General features: G+C 49.1%; 2 protein-coding genes across 4 annotated transcripts; both read right to left on the bottom strand.

Moving 5' to 3' along the window:
- Nucleotides 1-33: 33 nt before the first annotated feature.
- SPMIP6 (sperm microtubule inner protein 6) lies at nt 34-4,998 on the bottom strand. The gene is made up of 7 exons (XM_069777770.1): nt 4,123-4,998; nt 2,784-2,928; nt 2,130-2,242; nt 1,939-2,014; nt 1,628-1,814; nt 1,386-1,475; nt 34-179 (listed from the first exon to the last, which is right to left on the bottom strand). The coding sequence occupies exons 1-7, from the start codon at nt 4,258-4,260 to the stop codon at nt 74-76; spliced, it is 855 nt and encodes a 284-aa protein (XP_069633871.1). The 5' UTR covers nt 4,261-4,998; the 3' UTR covers nt 34-73.
- A 656-nt stretch (nt 4,999-5,654) lies between these two features.
- Nucleotides 5,655-20,800, bottom strand: FAM219A (family with sequence similarity 219 member A). 3 transcript variants are annotated; one of them, XM_009914566.2, is made up of 4 exons: nt 20,677-20,800; nt 16,447-16,527; nt 16,040-16,094; nt 5,655-14,837 (listed from the first exon to the last, which is right to left on the bottom strand). In XM_009914566.2, exons 1-4 carry the CDS (start codon nt 20,730-20,732, stop codon nt 14,679-14,681), a joined length of 351 nt encoding a protein of 116 aa, XP_009912868.2. In that variant the 5' UTR covers nt 20,733-20,800; the 3' UTR covers nt 5,655-14,678. The 3 variants fall into 3 exon arrangements, with proteins under 3 accessions (XP_009912868.2, XP_069633845.1, XP_069633846.1); XM_069777744.1 differs by having other exon boundaries at nt 5,655-14,834; XM_069777745.1 differs by lacking the exon at nt 5,655-14,837 and adding an exon at nt 15,650-15,851.
- Between the last annotated feature and the right edge of the window lie 753 nt (nt 20,801-21,553).

Here is a 21,553-nt window from a genome sequence, read left to right as displayed (position 1 = left end):
CCCCAGCCTGTCGGAAAGGGTCCGAGAGTAACAGTTGCCCAAGCCAGTTTTAATGAAAGCCCATCTTTGCTCTTCACCAGTGCCACGGAGCAGAGTAAGCCTCCGACATAAACTCAGGGTGGATGATGTAGCTGCCTCTCTGGACTCCTCCTGTCTTCTTGAAGTGGCTCGTGTCCCACCTAGGAGAGCAGATAAAGTTATCAGCCACAGGAGGACGAAACTCCAGTGAGGAAGAAGAGCAGAAAACCTCCTGGTTGCCAGCATTGCTTAGGAGCGAGCAGTGGACATGCAGCTGCCCCCATCCACTTTGGCGTGTGTCTTTGGACACTGAGGCCAAAGGGAAGCCCAGGCAGAAGAGTTGAAGCTCCCTGGCATTGCCATCGCAGCGAGCTGTTTCCAGCGGGTCTCCCATCCTGCAAACACCCACTCTCTCACACTGTCATTTTCCTAAAATCTTCATTCCCAGAGCCATGCCAGTTAGGAAAATCTGCCTGTTTCTCAGTGGAGAAGATCTTGAGAAACATCTCACGGAAGCTCAGGCATAAGCACATCTAGGGGGAACCCAGTGCTCCCCGTTTGTTCTCATTGTGGTTTGGTTTTAGTTTCTGAGCTCAGGAATTTAAACCCAATCACACATTTTCTGCAAAGCCTGATGCCTAATTTTGGCCTGCAGGGGGATTGATGCAGTAGCAGAGTGATGACTAAGCTGGTTGAACAGCCTCCCCTCTCCCCTTGCTGCTTCCCCAGGGCTGAAAAAAGCTGCCTCGGCAATGGAGACACCCTACAGGTAAACATGTGGGGATTAAAAGGTGCTGCTGGACCTGCAGTGGGTGAAGGACAGGGCTGATTACTGCATAACGAACAGCGTGACCAGAGAACAGGTTCTTGGATAAGAAGAGCAAACAATGACGAGAGAAAATACAAGAGCAGCACAAGAAACACTGATGTGGCCCCAAAATCTGGGAGATCCTAAGTTACGTGCAGCCAGGCTCCAGTGCCAGCAAGATTCCAGGTGCTGTACAATACCAAGGACTGCTGGATGAGATCAAGCATAGAAACACCTGACCTGGGAGTAAATTTGGCAACTGCTTCTCCACAGGTAGCAACAACACGCTCCACAGCCCAGCACCGCAAGGGTGTCCTGCCCTCCCTGGTCACATCCACTTAGCCTGCTGCATTGCTGCCTGCGTGGGCACTGTGATGGGATCCGCTACCCCTTAGAGTCTGCAGTCTGCACAATTGTCCCCTGAATAACCCTCTGAGGAATTCTGTATGAAACCCTAATGAAAAGAGAGCTAGTGGCTGGCTGGCACTAGGAAAAAATAATAGGCTTTTCGCCCAGGGCAACTGGCTCGAAGTGCTACCCTCACTGAATGTGTCTGCACCTAAGGCTCTTGTATGGGGAGGATGGCTGAGGGCGATGTGTAGATGTATGGAACATCGCTCTGGGGCTGTAACTGCAGCATGGTATACTCCTGCAAGAGACAGAGGAGGTAGGGTGAGCGGTGACCCCAAGGACAAGGGAGGTCATGTCTATCCCAACTCAACCCATCCCCATGCAAGGCAACCCATCCCACCCAACCTAAGGCAACCTATCCAATCCAATCCCATCCCATCCCATCCCAACCTTACAGCCCTCTCTCCTAGTGTGTGGAGATGTCTTCTGATGGCAGGACCCCCATCAACGTAGTAGTCCATCCCTCGCAGGCAGCAGTGGCGCCCAGAGCAGGGGCTGTAGTAGCCCTGGAAGGGTCCCCTCCCTGTCACACTGTACACGGGCAGCCTGTGCAGCATGTTGGTGATCACCTCCCGCTCTGCAAGTGGAGGGATGGTAGGGGTAAGGGCCAAGAGGACCAGCCAGGCCATCACCTGGATGGACGCCAGCATGGCACGGGCACAGCTACTGCTGGAGTACAGGGACAGGGTGAGGGTAGTTACCAAACTGATTGAGGCAGATGGGTTTTGGGGGGTACGGCACTGGTACACTGTGCAGGAAGGTCTCCATCCTTGTCACCTGCAAGGAGCAATGGCAGCCCTTGCAGGATTGCCACCCTTTTGCTGCAGAGTCTGAGGTGCCAGTGGCAGCTGTGGTGGCTCACGTTTGGGGCGAGCGGGGGGCTAGACTCTACCTTGGGCAGGAGGGGAAGGTAAGAGGAGTGCTTATTCCAGGCTGCGCTGTTGTAGGGACCTGTTCTCCAGGTGACATATTTGTCCTCATTGACAAAAACCGGGTTGTACTTCTCTGCAACACAAAAGCGACAGGCAGGGGTGTCCAGTGCTTCTGGGGACATGGGGGGACAGCCAGAGAGTAATGACTGTTCCCCCTCTCCCCGAAATGCAATGTCACAGGGCCAGGGGACATGTCAGAGGAGCTGCTCCTGGGGTCCTTGTTAAGAGTGTGTGGTGGAGCTGACACCCACCACTGCCTGCTTGCTGGTCACTCATCCCTGCCCACACAGCCTTGGTCCCTGGGGGCTATGGGGCTATGCCAGCAGGGTGTCCCCCAGGCAGCACCTGCCACCAGGGGTTATTTAGGGGCCACGGGGGGAGAGAACCCTGGGGACCGGCGGGCATCCCTGGAACAGAGACAGTCTCAGTGCAGGGATGGGGATGGGTGGCCACAGCAAAGTGCAGATGCTGACGGAGGGTCCCTTCGCCACTGGGGGGGGATGCAGGATGCAAAAGGGGGGACGAACAGAGCTGCTGCCAGCACCCTCAGCCCCCCAACCCCGTGGGGATGTGCCTCGTGTGACACAGGGGGACAGCTGGGACCTCGGCAGTACCTTCGAACCTGGCCAGCCAGTACTTCTCAGGCCAATAGGCAGCGGGGTCGATGGTGTTCCTGTAGTGCTCCTGCATTGCCGCCTTAATCAGCTGCTCACGCTGACCTTGGCTCACCGGATTTTGCACGGGGGGCATCGTTAATCCCTGCAGACAGTGGGGAGTGAGGAGAGACACCCAGGCCTTGCGGCAGCGTCTGCTGTCACGGCCATTGGGGCACCTGGTGAAGCCGATTACCAGGCAGGGTCTAACGCTGGAGACACAGCTGGAGATCTGAGCACCAAACTGTCCTTCACAGTGTGGGGGCATGGGGGTCATAGCAGCACCGTGATCCTCCCCCTCCCCTCCCCAAACTTCCTGCTCACCCAAACACAGGGGACGGAGCATGGCTGGGCATCGCTGGCTCCTCTCCCCCTGCACCCAGCGTGTCCATAGGCGTCCGTGCACTTTGCAGGGTGGGACAAGGGGTGGGTGCACTGGGACTGCCAGGTATGGGCCCAGCAGAGGTTGGGAAAGGAGTTACAGGACCAAAACAATGTTCTACAGCTGGCAAAGCCCAAGAAGGCTGGGGTCGTGTGGGGCAGATGGGTGCCTTGGTTGCGTGAGCTATTTCTGTCCCTGCACAGTGGGGATATCCCTCTCCATGCCCTCTGCTGGCTCCCTCATTATAATGCACATGCTAATGAGGCTGCAAGAGATGAGTCAGTTTGCAGCATGCTTTGCATCAGAGCCTGCATGCTTGTTAGCCCGTGTGGGGAAAGCTGCATGTGCCACAGATGCCCCCCACAGTAAGGCCACAACTCAGGGATCCCTCCTCCTCCAGGACCAGGGCTGGGAGGGTTTATTCAGTGCTCAGATCTCCCCCGAACCTTCGCATAGTCCCCCAGGCACGGAAGGCCCCTCAGTCGGAACTGAGCTGAGCCTGCAGTCTAGGTGTTGGAGCAGCTCTCAGAGCCACCTGATCTGCCTCCCCATTGCCACTGTATCACACAGAAGCCCTGAGCCCTGACACTGCCTCAGTTTCCCCCTCCTCAGCAGATCCTGCCCCCTGTGCACTCTGAAACCTACTGATGGACAGGGCTGACATGAGAGCTTGTGCTGGTGACTGCCAGCCCTGAGAACCCAAAGCCACTGCAGGGTGCAGCTCCAGGGGACAAGAAGCCAACAAGAACAGGCCATAGGGTGTCAAACACTTTCCTAACCAGGGAGCATGACCCCCCCCATTAGACACATGCAGTGAGGCACACCGTGAGTCCCCATCCCACACCCCTGCCCGGCACCGAGCATGCACAGCAGGGTAGGGGTAGAAACCCTGAGGTCTCCCTCTCCCCCAGCATTTACCTGCGTAACAAACTTGTTTTCTTTCCAGAGCTCCTGTGGAGCCTGCTCATGGATGGTCTTTTTGACAGAGCATGGCGGGCGGTAGGAGTCGGTGTAAGTGCTGATGGGGGTCTTGTGTTTCTTGGAGAAGAGGAACATGGTGCAGCAGCCCACTGGGACAGGAGTGCTTGGAGTCTTAGAGGGTCCTGGGTATGCCCCACTGGATGAGCAGTGCTATGTAGGGCTGGGGGCTTGCAGCCCATGCAGGAGGGAGAATGGGGCTAGTGCCACTGCTCTGCCAGCTCAGGGTGGTCCTTATGTGATCAGTGATGTCATAGTGCGGGAGCAGGCAGATTTGGTAGCTTTCTGTCAGTCTCATAGGTACACCCTGGTTCTAGCCTAGGGCACAGCAATTGCTGCCCACATCCCTCAGTGGACTGCACCCTCCTGGCTTTGTCCTGGCCCCAGGCTTCCTCCCCTCCTGCAGGCAATTACCTTAACAACGGTAGGAAACAGTTTCAGCTGGTCCTAGTCAAGATAATTTTATTTTGGGAGGTGCAGAAGCAGTGACTGTGGCTTTTACAGCCCCTCTCTCCCATATTTCTTTGGAAATCCTGCAGCAACCCAGCTGCACGCACAGAGCACCACACCAGTGCAGCTAATGCCTGGGGCACAGCACCAGGCACCACTGTCCCAGCCTGCTGGGGTAGTCAGGGGAATTACCACCTGCTCTGTCTCCCCTTTTCAGTTAAAAAGCTGGGTTTAGGTGATCCTGTGTGGCTTGTTTGTTCTTTTGTCCTGAGTGATGGGCTCTGCAGTCAGAGTGAGCAGTCCCTGTGCATCTCAGTGCAGAGAGGCAGCTGGGTTATGCCAGGGAGGGATTTGCATGACCTGGGTTTGCTTTTCCCCAAGCTGGAGAGTTGGGCAGAAAACCCTACCCCTGCAAAACCCCACGCTGGCCTGGTTTGTCACACAGCACCAACTCAGAGCCCTGCTCGGCTCCTGGCTCTGGCCCCTCTGCCGCCACGTTTTTGGAGACAACCAGTGAAGACCAATGTCCATCTTGGCAGGGTGGATGCCAACCCGCCGCCTCCATTTGCTGCGGGTGACGGTGGGGCTGGGCAGCCTGGGGCACCCAAATGCCTCCAGGCAAACGTGATTAATGTGCTGTTAAGAGATGAAATGAAGAAAACAAGCTGCTGTTGATTTTCACACCCCACTGGTCTCTGTTGAGCCAGGCTTAGGCTCTCCATCAGCTCCATCCCCTTGTGGTAGGCTGGGAGGGAGGGGTGGACATGGGGGTGCCTACCCCCTTGCCCCCAGCTCTGTGGCCTTGGAGCACCCCAGGGCACAGATCTGGGGAGCACTGCTCTGCAGAGAGGTGGAGTCCAAGCCTCTTGGTTGGGGGGGACTAATCCTGCACTGGACCGGCTGCCAGCATGAGCCACTGGCACCCCCTGATTTCAGTATCCATGACTGCTGGGGACTCAGAGGAGATGGTGCTGTTTGTACACTTTCACCCCAGTTCACCACAATGAGAAAGGCTGGCAGGCTGGTTTTCATATGTATGCTTTTTAATATCATTAATTCTGTTACACTACACACAACCAGTAACAATGATAAATACTGCAATGGAAATGTTAAAAAAAATATTATACATGTTTCATGTTTTTGAAAAAAAAAAAAAACAAACCCCCACATTTTTAAATAAATTAATGCATCAAACTGATGGTAGAAAAAAGAAAACCCAAAACAAATCACAACACAACTGATCTGTTTAAGGCAATACTCTACGCAGACGGGAACATAAGTACAACAGTGTGCTACATGTTCTGAATGGGAAAAAAAAGAAAGAAAGGAAAATCCATACAAGATGCAGACTGATGCTTTGGGAGTAAAAAAAACTCCCCAAACCAGATAATAAAACCAATGGCCAAGTTAAGTGCAGCATTAATACACTCTGCATGTCAAATGATTAGCAGGTTCCTAACATGGACTAAGGTCAAGCTACAACAAATTTATCTTCCTAATTAAAAGGTTATTCAGGTCAAACCCTACATTTAAGTCTACTTTGCATTTGGCTGTTTCAGCTATGTTTCACTATATGCAAGGACAGCTGGAAATTCATCTCTTGCTCTTGAGATTAATGCAAAGGTTGGGAGTTCTCTCCTCCTGAAAGATATTTCCATTAAATACATCCAAAAAGGATCTTGCTTTTGGTGGTCCTGAAATGCCTCCTGCTACCCCCTCCCTGGGGTGCCAGGCACCACATGTGAAAAGGAGACCTGGGAAGCATTTGCTTGGGTTGAGTTTTTTCCAAGCTGAGGACATGAAATGGAAGTGCAGATCTGATCCAGACTTGGAGGAGTGCTGTTTTCCTGTCTGCCAGAAATGTCTATCTGGAACCTGATGAAAACACTTTGCCAGCGTGGGAGAAACCCAGCTTGTATCCAGGCTCTGGATACAGCCACATTTGCTATTAAGGTTGGTACGAAGCTCCATACCTGCCTGGACAGCCAGTGAACCCCAATTATTAATGCAGCCCAGAACTTGGCCACTGGAAGGTGGACAATAATCACAATGCCAAAAAAAAAATCCCCCTCTCCCTCAAAAAAGAAAAGAAAAGGGACAGTAGCCACTTTCTGCCAGCTTCTCCCAGTGGATCCCCATCAGCTGCCATCTATGCAAGATCAGCAGCGCCATATCTCATCAGCATTGACCCAGTACATTCCCAGTAAGGTGCATGTCTGCAAGGTGCTGCCAGGGGGCAAAGAAGCTTCTTGGGACATGGTCAGAGCCTCCTGTACTGCCCTGCTAGAGTGTGTGCGGAGAAAGCTATGATACACGAGGAAAGAAGCCCAAGCAGAGTTACTAGACTTGTGATGGCCAACAACTGTCCAGGCTGTCTTGGGACTGGGTGGGAGAGGGGGATGCAGAACTGGGCTGAGAGTCACTTTGGTGCAACTGCCTCTGATGCTCATCACTAGTGCATGGGGAAGAAAGGCGATGGCTGCTTTGAGAACAGAGGAGTGGAAGGAGGATAAGTGCAATATAACAAGGCTTGCAATTCTAGGACTAATCACTGGACATGGATACTGAAGATTACCTGTGACAACTAGCTATCCTTCTACTGTCGCTGCTCCTTCCCCCACCTCCTGGTCCGATTCTTCTTCAGTTTGGGAAGCCGTGGCTGTGTGGCATGATGGCCAGCGCTGACTCTCCCACCCCAGTCCCCCCACAGCGCACAGGGTAACTCAGCTACAGGGTATACAATGAGGTCTGGAAGTTGCCATGTTAGGCACAGACGAGCTCTGCATGCAAATAGTGCCTACTTCGGACCCTTCAGAAAGCTATTTAACGGTGGCTCATTTCCTTTATTAAACTGAAGGTTCAATAACCACTGTGGAAGGAGTAAAAATGGTTAAAAATGTGCAAAAAGTGTGTGTGTGTGTGTAACTTTCTGAATTTTCTCCCCTGCAAAGACTTCATCCTCTGCAAGAGTCTTTCTCCCTGCAGAACTACAGCCCTACCAGCGTGTCTTACAGTGCCCTGCCCCAGCACAGCAAGAGCATGGCCGGCAGGCATCCCACCCACGCCTCTGCTGCAGGTCTCCAGCCCGCACCAGAAGCACCTGGGCTGGCAGGTCTGGGACCTGGCACTTGGGTCCCAGGCCTCCCGCAGCCCTGAGACCAGGAGGGTGAAGGTGGCCGGCTTGGCTTGCTGGATCACACAAAGTTTTTACACTAGACTGGTGAACCCTGAGCCCCACAGATCTTCAGGCAGGTGAAAAGAAACCCCAGCCTGCTCTCTGGCTCACCCACCAGCACGTTTGTTGGATCTCCTGCTGGTCAGATGTTTGCCTTGGGTTTGTCTCAGGACAGAGGCAGCTACTAGCTGAACACAGCTGCCACGGCAGCTTTTCTGTGCAAAGAAACTGAGCAAAGAAATCTGTGAGCTGGGGATGGAGATGAAGGTGATAAAAACCAGAAGTGCTGTTGTGAAGACAGCTTGTCCAAGTTTTCCAGCTCTTGCCATGCATCTGTATTACATCTCCCAACAATCTTTGCATCTCCCAAATCATGCAGGCTTGAGGAAGGTGGGTAACAAATGGAGTCACAGCTTTTTTGGGGTGCAGAAGCAAGAAGGCAGCCTGGGTGGAGAGCAGTGCTTTCCAGTGAGCTCACCTGGAGCAGCTGGATGGGCTACTAAGGGAGAAATGCTGCTCTGGGAGAATAGAACTATCAGCAGGTAATGGGACTTAGCATGGCCTTTTGGTGGCCTTTTCTTTTCCTGGTGCCTACTGTGCTGGTTTTCAGTGACACGTCTGAGATGGTCACATTTTAATGAGGCTTTTTTTGTACCTTCCACTCCCTGATGTCACCATTTGTTACTATGGAAATGGCTCCACAGACCAGGCACAACCACTGAGGTGGGCTCCTAGGAGCAAATGCATCTTTTGCTGGGGCAGCTTTTTAGAGAAAGAGAAGAGAAACGCTCAGAGCCACCACCAGCAGTAGATGGGTCTGGGAAGCAATAGGAAGAGCTGCTCTCCACAGGCACCAGGGAAATCTGCAACCTGTCCTGCCAGTGTCTGTGCTGCTCTGTGACATGGCTTGCTTGCTGCACAGCTGCATGGGCCATACTGCTCGCTCCATGTAATCTCAATTAGTCCCCAGCCTTGCCTCCCCAGCAAGCTGTCAAAGCAGTGCTTAGCCAGGTAGCATTTAGCTGCTGTGATCCTGGGATTGCCACCAGTGTCAAGGTGGGTAAAGAAGGGGATGTAGTAATTTTTTGGTAGCAATGCAGCAGATCAGCTGCATAATACAGGGAGTTAAAATACAGATGCCAGCCCCTGTGAGAAACCTGCATTAATCTTCTGTAGGTAATCCCAGGTCACAACCGCTTCCTCTATGCTAAATTAATGGCCCTTCTGCTTCAGGGCTTGTGTGGCTCTGTAACAAAGGTGGGTTTGGCTGATGAGATGTGGTTCAAGGTGTGGAGCAATTCCTCTCGCTGGAAGGCCTTGAAAGGAAGTGACAAGGATGCAATGTTCTCCTAGAGGTGAGAAGCACCTCAAAATGAAGACCTTCCCATGCCTTCCCCTTAGGCTCAACCTAGCCCAGCTTGCCCTGTGGCACTGCCCAGCTATGCAGATGTTTCTTTCGAACACACAGCCTGTGCTTGTTGAGCCAAGCAGCAGCCAGGTGACAAAGCCTACTTCATTCTAGGTAAGAGTGGCCATACCCCATGTGAGCGTGAATGGAGAATGGAAAAGTAAAGGAAGAGACCAGGCAAAACTGCCAGTTTATACCCTCAGATGATTACATGGATGCTAAAAGAAAGAGCATGAAACTGCCATGGGAATATCACAAATGAACCCTTCAGTGGTCTCTTCCCTCCCATCAGCACTCGCTATCCCAGTTGCACAGTTAAGGAAGTTCCTTAATTCTACTAGCAGGGGATGGTGCTGTTAGGCCACCAAATCTTCTTACATGTTCCCTGTGGCAGCATGCAGATTGAGAAGCCAATTGTACAAGAACCAGCTGCCAAATAACTGGGAAAGACATCCTTGCCAAACATCTTCCCCAAAAGCTTTTTAATCTCTCTACTAACTTCTACCCTGCAGCCTTATGGCACATGCAAGCAACATCAGAACCTGGTTAACAGAGGGAAAGCAGAGTAGTACTTTGAAAATATGCATAAAATTTCTATGGCATGTTTTTTGTGTCTTGCTTGCAGAGCTATCCTATCAATGGTGCCTGTCACACACTTGGCAAAATCCATGTAGGGTGGTGGTAGCATCTTGGGAAGGCAGGTTCCTCCCCTGTGCTGCAGAAGGGAATGGGCATCAAGAGGGGATGTGACTTGCCTGAGGTTAGAGCAAATATGTACCATGTGCCAATGGTAGCAAGGGACCCCAGATCTCATTTCTGTGCTCTAACAGCCCAGCAGACTCTCCGCAGTAGTATTTGGCTGTGATGCCAGCTCAGGGACATGGTGTTTCTGGTATGTGCATCTGAAAGCAAGCTTTGCTCCCTGCTGGTATCAGCACTGCACTGAGATGGATTAACTCAGACAACTGGGATCTGCCCTAGGCCAAAACAGCACTTGGCAACCTTTCTAGTTACTGCTTGTTTTCCTTTTCCTGTCATTCCATCTGGTGCCCAGCTGGGTCCTTCCTTTCTTCAAAAGCATCTTCATGTTTCTGTTGAGTCACATACAGGGCACTGTACTTTTCAAGTCTCCTGCATGCCGCTGTACAGCTTGCAGGCCAGCCTGAGGACAGACTGCACAGAGAGGAAAGGATTCTGCTCGGGATCGCAGACCAATGTGTCAGCCAGCACACAGCTGAGCAGAGCAGGTGCCTCCTTTTGGGAAAGGAGCTAGAGAGACAAACCAGAAGCAGCTGGGTCCATCCTGTCTATGGGGGAGCATCCTGAAGTCCCTTTCAAAGTCCATGGAGCAGGCTTGGTTGCCTGCTTTTGCAGTTGCAAGGTATCTGCAGGCAAGACAGCCAGAACAGCGTAACACACCCAATGGCCAAGAGTACATGTTGGGGCTAGACACACAGCAACATCAGATATGATCCAGTGGCTCTTCCAAGGTTGGCTTCAAGATATATCTGATAAGACATCAAATGAGCCTTCGGGATCATTGCCTGGACATCAGCCTCCTTTTGGCCAAAGCTTATTTACAACCACCAGAAAAACAGACTAGACCATGCTATCTAAAGACCTTCCTCAACACTAGGAGGATGTTCGTCCTCACACAGACATCTGGAAATGGAGAGTTTGCAGACCGGAGGGACAGAGTTGAGTGCTGAGACCCTGGAGTTCAAAGCCAGCTCACATTAAAGGACAAAGTTAACACCTGATAAAAGGAAAGGACTTCCTTAAACTCAGGTAATTTGGTGACTGAAATTACATAAAATTCTTACAAAAAGCCTGCCTGGCTTTAGGAGGCATCAAATGCAAATTCCTTTGTGGAGGCACCAGCATCAATATCCTTAAGTCCTATTTGCATGGTAATTTAGATGGACAGCGATGCAGCCTTTCATACTCCATGGTGCTCCTCCCCTTGCTATTCTGTAAAACTTTGGGCTGAAATGGGGCCTGAGAAGACCATCTGGTTTGGTGCAAAGACTGGAACAAGGAACGATTTGCTTTCTTGCATGCAGTCTGCATTTAGGAGAGTGCCCAGCAGCTCTGCAGATTTTAGGGCTTTATAATGCTGCAACAGAGGGTCAGGATCCATGCTCTTTGCTTTTGCCTTCTCCCGGCCATGGAGGCAGAGACTGGTCTAAGGAGAGCAGTGCCATAACAGCCGTGTATCTATACACCTTCCCAGGAAGTCGCCACAGTGTTAACATCCAACAAGGGCACAAAGAAAACCTTCTGGCTGAAGCAAAGGTCTGAACACGAGACCAGACAGGGGGGGCCAGCCCAATCTGTGGTTTATACATACTGATGGGCTGTCCACCATATTCCATAACAAGCCAACAAGCCTGCCACATAGTCATAACCTGCTTAAGGGGCTGCAGTTCAGAAGGGTTAGTGTTCAATTTCCATGATAGCCACATGTGCATTGCCTTAATCCATTCAGCCTTCCTGATAATGACCCTACACAGATAACTACTTTTCCCCACCCTTTCTACTTTATTCCCCTAACAAAATATATGAACACAAAGCATAGAGAGGAGAAGCCAAAAAATTGCCATTTTATGGTCCTGTACTGTCATGCCAAACCAGCTATTTGTGCAACAAACTCCTTCCGTGCACAGGGAAAAACACTTGGCTTGTGCTTCGGTCTATATTTGGAGGAAGCACTGGGTGTAACATTTAAATTAATCTCTCTCCCTCCCTCAAGGGTTATGCTAGAAGCAGATGCACACCACACAATGCAAAGGGCTGAGGGCAGTTGCAGGGTTGAAGAATGCCTCTGGGCACATGGCATGCAAAACCCAGCAATAGGGGCAATAAAAGGACTTGGTTGTGGTGCCATGGGGCAGTGGTTATCAGGGAAGGTCTGTCCTTCAGAGGGGAGGCATTAACCCTGGGAGATACAGTGTCAGCAAGCCTCATTCTGTCCTAGACCAAACATGATGGCAGCATGACAGAGACCTGTGGGACCTGCAGTCCTTCACAGCTGACCCACGTAAACAGATGACTTGTTGCTCTAGCAGGCACACTGAGATGCTCTGAGCTCCTGAGCAAGGGCTGTGGGAAAGGCTGAACTTGTCCAGCCCAGCTGGAAGGCACAGAGGCTGACCCAGGAGGATAAATGTGATGAAGGCGTTGCATGGTACCAATGCTGAACTGCAAAGTCCCTCTTTAGAATAGTGAAGATTTAAAGAGACGCACTCATGTCCTATAGGATTTGGTTTGACCATGGTGTTTCTGTTAGGTTTTGACTATATTCCCCATTTAAAAAAAAGACTCCTTAAGGAATGTTTTTTCCCTTTTATCTTTTTTCTCTACACAGTGTTGTTAGAGCTCTTCCCTAACCTCCAGACAACTTGCTAACCTCAACCTGAGCTAGCAATGGAGAGGAAAGCAGGCACACAAATGAAGAAGTGTAGAATTGGAGAACTGATGCTTTGTGCTTCTTTAGAAATATTTTGGAAATATTCCCCCTCAGCATGATCAGGTGGTGAGAAAGGGAGAGGAATCCACTTGAGGAACACTCCTCCTAGAGGAGCTGGCAAGTTAACCAGCACTTCTGCATGAGGAGGCAAGGATGCTCAGCAAACAGCACCACTCAGTCCTCTTTCTACGGCCTGGAGCCAAGGTGGCAGCACACTGTTTTAGGGGCGGCGGGGCAGGGGGCAAACATAGCTTTAACAGTTGTCAATACCAGCAAGTGCATAATAAAGCCCATGAATCTTGTGTGCCTGCTCTTTTGCTCACGTTGTAGATGGTATTGTGCTTTGCACTGCACAGAGTGAAACCCCAGGATGTTAAATAAATCTCCTCCTAATCATGAAGAGGACTTCTTAAAGACTCAGCTTACTTCATGCAGATTTCACATGGGGGATCTGTCTGTCAGCATGGAGCTCAGGCTCTGCCTTGTGCCTCAGGAATTCTGATGGGAAGCTCAGAACTGCCCTCTCTTTTTCTCTTCCCCAGGCTATAAAGCAAGTGATGACCTAAGGCAGGTGGTCGTTTCCTCCTGGCAGGGCAGGAAAACACACTGTTGTGCCTGTGGCAAAAGATTTCAACACCAAGAAAAATGCCAGCCCATCTCTCACCTAAGCCCCAGATACGCTGAAGCCAGCAGTGTAAGACAGGCCAGGGAGAGGACACGTTTCCTAATTCCAGAAATGATTTTGTATTCAAAACGATCTGCTGGTGAACTGGCAATTCAGTCTAGTGACCTAATGTAACATCAGGTTTCCTGACTATTCCAGCACCAAATAAACACAATTGCTCTTGACATGGGACAGCTCTAACACAGACCAAGCCTGTTTCACAAGTGGACAGGGATGGGATAAAGAGTAGTTTCCTCTCATGTTTTTTTTTCAGCTGAAGCTGTTCATAATCCTGCTGTTGGTGAAAACTCCCCTAAAGTCTGACGCCACCACACAAGAAGCCTTCAGCGTTAACAAATCTCTCCCACAGGCACCAAGAGACACAGTGTCAAGAGAACATCAACAGCGGAGCACTGTAAAAACATGCTTCCTTCAACTAGCTTTTCCAGCACTGACCTTCAGACTGTACAGCTCTAGTCCTGTCTCATGTAGGACTAATTTTTTCTTAGTTAAACAAAGTTAAGAATTTTGGAAGCAGATGGGTCTCATGGGAATTAAGTATAGGCTGAAGTCAGTATATGTGACTGGACTGAACTCAGGAGTATGGTATTCTTGGGCAAGGACTGAATCCCTGAAGAGCATGGCTGGCCTGCAGATTGACTCTGATGTGTTTGGTGATAATTTGATGTGGAACTAAGGGTGGATGGCACTGGATATGTGACACGACAGCTCTAGCTAGTACTGACTCACAGTGAAATGTCACCTATTTGTCCTCTTCACAAGTGAATGAATTGTGTCATGCTAGTCCTGGCTAGCCTTGCCATAAGAAAGGATGCCCTGCTCCGTTCCCATTCCTGTGCCCCAGTTACAGTATCATTTTGGTTATGCAAAACAGCTTTAGTGAATGAATTAAGAACTGACCTCCTCTCACTGGTAAAACCCCCTGACACCTCAGACTCACCCCTGATCTCCCAGATGGACTGGTTTTGGTGGGCAGGATTGCCTTCAGCCCGCTCTGACCCTTCCCATTCTGGAAGACACCTTACAAAATATCCCCAGTGCCTACACAAACCAAGGAGGTATCTCTGGACCCCCCTGCATTCACTCTCCAGACCAGTCAGTTCTGCCAGGCACTGCCTGGCACTTTGAGCAATTTCTATTTTGTTTAACCATAGTTCAAAATAACTTATCAACCAATCATAAAATGAATTTTTTGGTTTCTCCTGGCTCCATGAACACAAAGAGGTGCACGTCCTACCATAGGAGGAAGCAATGGCTGTTAAGTTTTACAGTTATAGTGGAAAGCACTGATCACAGCCTGCCGGCCTCACTACTGGATGTGACAGGCGGTGGAGGAGGTGGCTTGGCAACACATGCAGGTAGGGTTGACCGATTTAGGGGGGATTAGGTCGAGGTCCTCGTCATCTGGGATCTCATCTAACCGGTACCCATCCTTTAGCAGCTGGATGTTCAAGTCTTGGTTGATCTGCTACAGACAAAGAGACAAACAGTCAAACACCTGAGACTTCTTACTTCTGATGGTCAGAAGATGAAGGAGGTCCCTTATTCTGGAATGTATTTCCCCACCATCAGCAGCTGCCCCACCAATGTAAGAGTCCCAGTTTTTGACCACAGGTGAGGGCTGCCTTCTGTTCCAGCTTCTTCCAGAACAGGAGTATCTAGAGTGAGATATTCCAGAGTAGCAAGTTGATACACTATTTTATTCTGGAATAATCTTTCCATGAAGACAAGCCCTCATTTAAAGTAATGTAATAATAATGTAAATAAACCAATTGGCAGTCAGGCAGTCTCTCCTTTCAGTCTGGGGCACTCTATAGTAGTTGAAAGGTGGTAAAGCCTCTTGGCTTTTTGTAATCTCAGATTCAAGTGCTGTCTAATCAGATCTGGGTGAACAACACTTCATCAGGGCCCAGACATGGGCCCATTTGATCTGGTTCCTGCTCTTGGCCTTTTCTCTGTGTTTCAGATGTATTTTGCCCAAGGAATTGATACAAGGGGTAAGAGCTCCCAGCAGCTTGTGTGTAGAATGGCTCCTCAGCACCCTGGATGTAAAATCAGATCCTGCAGAAGCAGTAGCCAGAGGCTGAGCAAGTAATTCAGGGGAGAGTTTGGGAATATATTCAGAAGCAATGCAGAGGGATTAAAAAGCCTGAGCTTCCTGCCTTTTCTCTTTGAAAGGGCAAGGGTTCATATCTGCAAGTCCTCCCTGAAATTTCTGCCTGCTTCAAGTAAACATGCACTAGGTGACCCTGACCGCCCCAAGAACTGGAAATCACAGCACACCCTCAGATCCTTTATTTGTGTCCTTGGCAAGCATACAGTTGCAGAGCTGGCGTGACAGAGAAGTTGACGCTTTTCCACCACATGGGCCAACACTGCAGGACTAAGCAGAACTAGAAAAAGCTTGAGTGAAGCCAAAGGTAGCTGTGAAAACAGGCGACGGGCAGATCTCTGTGCCATGGCAGCGCAGGGATGGAGCCAACTGGATCACCACGGAAGAAAGAAACATGGCACAGTTTCTGCTATGGCCCCTTGCAGACTCACAGAGTCTACACCACTGGTAAATCTGTTGTGTAGCCAGTTCTGGCAGTACAAGGCCACTCTAAGCTGTTTCTGGCTGCTCTGCTATTAGCATTCATGTCAAGGATGGCAGGATAGAGTACAACTCACCTCAGCTGATGAGTATCCGGAGGAGGAATATCTGGACATGTCAAAGTCATCATCACTGCAGGGAAGGACAAGATATAGCAAAGAAGGAAACAGTTAGAGAGACTTGTATTCCCTGGTTAGCTCTATCTTTCTTGTGCCGTGAGGCACAGAGAAGTTACATCAAGGGAGCCTGGAGAGCAACTTTCATCTGTGACCCTCAGGTCTTTCCAGCACAGTACTTGTTACTCATGTGGCTTCCTACTTGTTTACACACACAGACCTGTTACGGCATATGCCAACGGGCACAGCAAGGAACAGTGTGAGAGCCTGCAAGAGCGGTTTCAGTAGGAGTTAGCTTCAGTGCTGCACTCTGGCATGAAAACTCGCTTGCACAGTAATGTATATCATCTTATTAATACTTAGCGTACCTGTCCGTATCCAGGGCTACCAGTGGCTTTTCATCTGGACTCTGGTCTAACGACGAATAGCCCTTATTGGGAACGACGAGCCTGAAATAATTAAATTTTGTCCGTTAACAACACGGTAAAGCTCAGTACCACACATAGTTTAGGGCAAAGCTATATGATAGTTAGGTTTTCCCTGTTTCACTTCCCTGCAAGCACTCCCTTATTGGTGAAGGCATTTAAATGGGTGCAATTCAGAGGGAGTGAGCTGTGTCTCTGCGTAGCTTAGAGCAGTTTCACAGGGATGAACGCTGGACATGCCTTGGGAACATGCTCCTCCCTGGAATAAAAAATCTTGGGACACTCTGCGCTTCATTCCAGTGAACCTGTTTGGCTAACGCTGCTTGTTGTATCAGATTGTTCATTTTTGTGTTGCTTTTTTTTCCTAGGAATGAGTACACAACACTAGCAATAAGTAAATAGGAGAAGGAGGCTAGGAGAAGGCAGAGGCTCAGTGCTCCTACTATTCTACGATCGGAAATCAGGGGTGTGGTCTTTCTGCCTCAGTCCCTACCCAGCCCCCCAACACAACACGTCTGAGGTCTCAGTCCTAAATTCAGTACTATGAGAAATATGAGCTGGTGGGTGCAGCCTAAGAGCCCAGTCAGACTAGTACTTTTAAAATCCCATTATTTCATAATGACTTTCACTTCATCAAGTGTTACAAAGGCTGATGATGACTTTGCACCTTTAAGTGCTTGAGAGAGTTTGTGAAATGGAATATAGGTTTCAGAGCTTCTAGGGTAAGGAAAAAGCATTAATACAATGAGATCTAGTTCACAACAGAGTTTTTTCATCCAGAAAACTCCACAGAGACTTTGGTTCATATTTAAAACAAGATTAACCAAACCGAACAAATGCAGTAAGATTCTAAGTTCAGCAGGTGGGAACTGTAAGAGTGATGAAAATCCAAGTTGTTCAGTGGGTTAACTCAGGTTTTCTCCCAAATGAAGAACTGGTCTTTAACAACACACAATGATGCACAAGGATGCTTCACTAAGAGTTTGGGAAATACAAATCTAAAGATGATAATCCATCTCATCCATGCTCCAACTGCTCTCTAACTACCTGAAACACTTTTCTGCTTCTGCTTAGAAAATTTCAGGAAGCCATTATAATTTTAGCAATACAAAGGCCTGCCTGGCACTGAAGATAGGCAGGCTCAGGGAGAGTAAAATATTTCAAATGTTAACACAAAGCAGATATATACGTTCATGACTACTTGTATTTTCTTACTGGGCTCATTGAAATGCAACATTAAAGAAGTAAATTTTAAAACTGATGCAGAATTTCCAACCTGCTGAACCAGAGGACTGGAGAAAATGGGATCCACTTGCAAAATTCAATACCCCTTCTCATAGGACTGGGACAGTCCTTCTGCTCCTGAAGCATGTAGGAAGGAAGTCAAGAAGCAAAGATGTCTGGAACTGAAGCTGTGATCTGGCAGCAGCAGCCCGCCCATACAGATATCAGAAGTACTGACTTCCATTCTCGCTCTCCAGTTTTCAAGTCACTGCTCCACATATACTCACTGTCAGTTGTTACTATATCATGAGTGAACAAAGCACTATCTGGGGATCTAGGAGAAGAACCCTTTGTGGTGCTATTTACTTGATTAAAAAAAAAAAAAATCACTACATCTTTTTCTTCAGAATGTCTTTTCTCTTAATAACACAGAACTTCAATTTTTCTGCAACAGATGAAAATTGTGACAATGTCTCTGCCCCTGATCTAAGTCTTTCCCTCACATCCTGATTGTCCTTATTTTCACTTTCCACCATCCTCAGAATAAAGCCTGGTAGCAGTCATAGCTGCTTTCATCTGCAGCTGTCCCAGTAGGAGCTTCTTGGTGTTTTTGCTCACTTAACATGAAATACATTATGATACAAATCCAAATTTAGGTTATCCTCAGAGTGTACTGCAATATCTGGCTGTGCCCAAGTAGTGCGGAAGGTGTTGTGGGCTCTGCCTGTGTTCATAGCAAGTGTTCCAGTATCACCCCAACCTTGTTCACATTTTAGTTGCTCTTAGGGAGACTGAGCATGTTAAGGATCCAGATCCTTTCACCTCTAAGGCTGGCTGTGCCCCTGCCCCAAGAGAAGACCGAATGGTGAAGACAATCTGGTACTGGAGGCTGGATGTCAGAAATTCATACAGATAATAAAGAACAGGGCAAGGAGGAGGAGTTGGAGTAGAGACTAGGAGAGGCAATGTGGTTTGCCTGAACAAAGAAAACATATTTGATGAGAATAGCAGAACTGTTAAAAAGGGGGAAATGGCTTTAGCTTATTCTCCTCCTGCAGAGACAGAGGAAGCCAACAGTTCAGATTTAAACCATAACCTGGACGTTCTGCAGCGTATCCCACTGGAGTATCTCCCATTGTATTGCAACCGTTACACTGTGAAAAGATGCTGCTTGAACAAGCTTGTGGCATTTCTGCCTTCCTGGGGTTGCCAGGTCTGTGGCAAGACAGACCAAACCATTCTGAGGTATCACTAGGGCTGTGCTCATGGTGCAGCTTGGTTCCCAGAAAGCCAAGGGAGCAGGAGGATGAAGGGACTTGGGTCAGTGAGACCCACCTCCCAGCCATATGGGAACAATGGAGCTTGACTACATCTGCTACTAAAGCAATAGCTGCAAACCTCTGCTTTGCAGATCCCAAGGGATGCTTCCAAAAGCTGTGTGAAAAGTAACCAAGAAAAGCAAGTCTACTGCTGGCAGGCTATGTTTGGCTGCGGAGGGGTCCACATATCCTCTGAATAGCGCTCAGATGTCCACAAATGGAATAAAACTGAGCTGGCTGTTCAAAAGCTTTTGTCAATAGGTGTCACTGCTCTGCTCTTCCCCATTCAAATCACTCTTCTTTCCACCAGCAGCTCTCCAAGCACAAGTCACTAATTTTATAGGTAGGCACCTGTACTTATGCTATCTTCTCTCCCTTACCATCCTTCTCTGCTAGTTTCAGTGTTTCTAAATCTCTCAAGCAGCAAATCTGCTACCATTCCTCTTGGGAAGCTAACATGCAGCCTATTGGGAAAAGAAACCAAGTCTTTCCAGCTTGTATTTGCAAGACAGGGAGGAACAGTGGGCATGGAAAACCCAGCTGAAAGCATTTGCTAAATTTCTTGTTGCCTCAAAGGCCCTGGCTCCTTTATATGGTCTCAACAATCAAACACAGAGCAGGGAGCAATGCAGTGTATTCCACCAACATTGCAGGACCATACAAATAAAACTTGACAAAGTCTTGGCATGATTTATGACTATTTTGGGTTTGGGGAATTAATGTGAACAAGGAACCTCATCTGTTGGATGTGCCGCATACAGAGAGGCTCTGACCTGCAGCTCCTGTTCTACTTAATATATGGTAATCCATGCAACTTTCTCATTCATCAGTAAACACCCAGCATTCACACAGATTCTTCTGTCATTTTAAGTGAGGTCTTCCACTAAAAACTGCCACCTTTCTAGTAACATGCAAAGTGTGCAGTCCCCTGGGCCCATGGGGTTTCTTGCCTCCTGAATACAGGTAAGTAATACATTGGTGTACTGAAGCTTGCATGGGAAAAATAGAAATATTCTAAAAGAACGTATTCAGCTAGGAACATCTTTGTTTACAGTGATTTGTAGCACAGTCTTGATACTGTCATACAGAGATGGGCCAGAGCAGCTCCAGCAAAGTATGACCATGCTGTTCAAAGTGCAGAGAAGGTGTATAGCAAAGCACACACAAGCCTTCATTAAGTCAATCAGTATGAGGAAGGGGTCATCATCAAAAAGGAGCCGGGGAACTACTGCAATAAAAGCAGTTAAAGCAGAACTAAGCTCTAAACCAGTTTGCATTACATGAAGCAGCACCGTACCTCTCCAGCTGGCAGGATTATGTGTTACATGAGGCTACCCAGAACATGCAAGACAGCTGTAGCAAACCCCTGATTTCGACCAGGCTGGGCTGCCTCTGCCTCCTGCAGGCTGCACTGTCACTGGTCCTGGGGTCAGCTGTCCCTGCGTCTCCCCAGGGGATGGGATGCAACACAGCACAGAGCATTTGGGCCTGCCACCTCTGGGAAGGGCCATCACTGCTCTGGCAGCATGTTTGGCAGTAGGCAAATGGCAATGAATGTTGTCCTTGCCCATCCTAAGGCCATTAGGAATTGCAGCTTAGAGCACGGCTGAGTGCTTTTCCAGTCCCTTACCTTGTTCGTGCCATCACGTTGTTCTTCTTGGGCTGCTGATTAACTGGGCTTCCCATGTTGCCGTTCTTCAGGGAGCCCTTCCGAGCCAGCTCCCTCTGCTTCTCTGCATATGGGATACAAAGGGGAAAAGCAAAATTAAGGCAACAGCCTGGCTGGCCACTACACAGCTGCAGAAACACAGATTTGATAGCGGCAAAAGGTGTAGCAGAGTTAATAGCAAAGGACATGAGCTCTCCATCTCCCAAGGCGGGACACTGCAAAGGCTGGATGAACTGTGTCCCATTGCATCCAAGGTCACCAGGGCCTAAACCTAAAGTACCTTGACTCACGGCAGCTTGTTGACAATGCCACACTAAGATGGTCACAGAGCTTCTGGATGAGACCCAGCTGAGGCAGAGAAAGAGCACAGACCTTGCCTCTACTTGCACCTGACTGCTGCATGGACCCTAAGACTGTGCCAAGCAAGGGAATCTATCCTTCTACCTCTCCTCCTCCTATTGAGGTTGATGCTGAGGGGCCCAGTGGGGATAGAACAGTGTCTCCATCAAAGCAGCACCATCATTTAGTGTTAGTCCAGCCTAGTTTGACACCAGGCTTGAGTTATTACTATTTTCCTAGACGGCAACTCACCAGACTAACATACCCTACAGCAGAAAGTGTTGCTGCCTGCCCTGCTTCTCCTCCTAGCAATCTGTGATGTCCCCCATGTGTTTTTCTCTTTTATCTCGCATTGATTCTTGGGACTTTGCTTTCTTTGTTTAAAAAAAAGTGAACCATTTTGCAGCTGTATTTTTAAACAGCATATTGTTTGCTTAGATTTTCAGTGTGTTCTACTCAGTGCTGAAATGTACCTTAAAACACAGACAGTATGTCAAGC

The sequence above is a fragment of the Haliaeetus albicilla genome (genome assembly GCF_947461875.1).
Source record: "Haliaeetus albicilla chromosome Z unlocalized genomic scaffold, bHalAlb1.1 SUPER_Z_unloc_1, whole genome shotgun sequence".
NCBI classification, from domain to species: domain Eukaryota; kingdom Metazoa; phylum Chordata; class Aves; order Accipitriformes; family Accipitridae; genus Haliaeetus; species Haliaeetus albicilla.
This window is presented reverse-complemented; position numbering and strand designations above follow the sequence as displayed.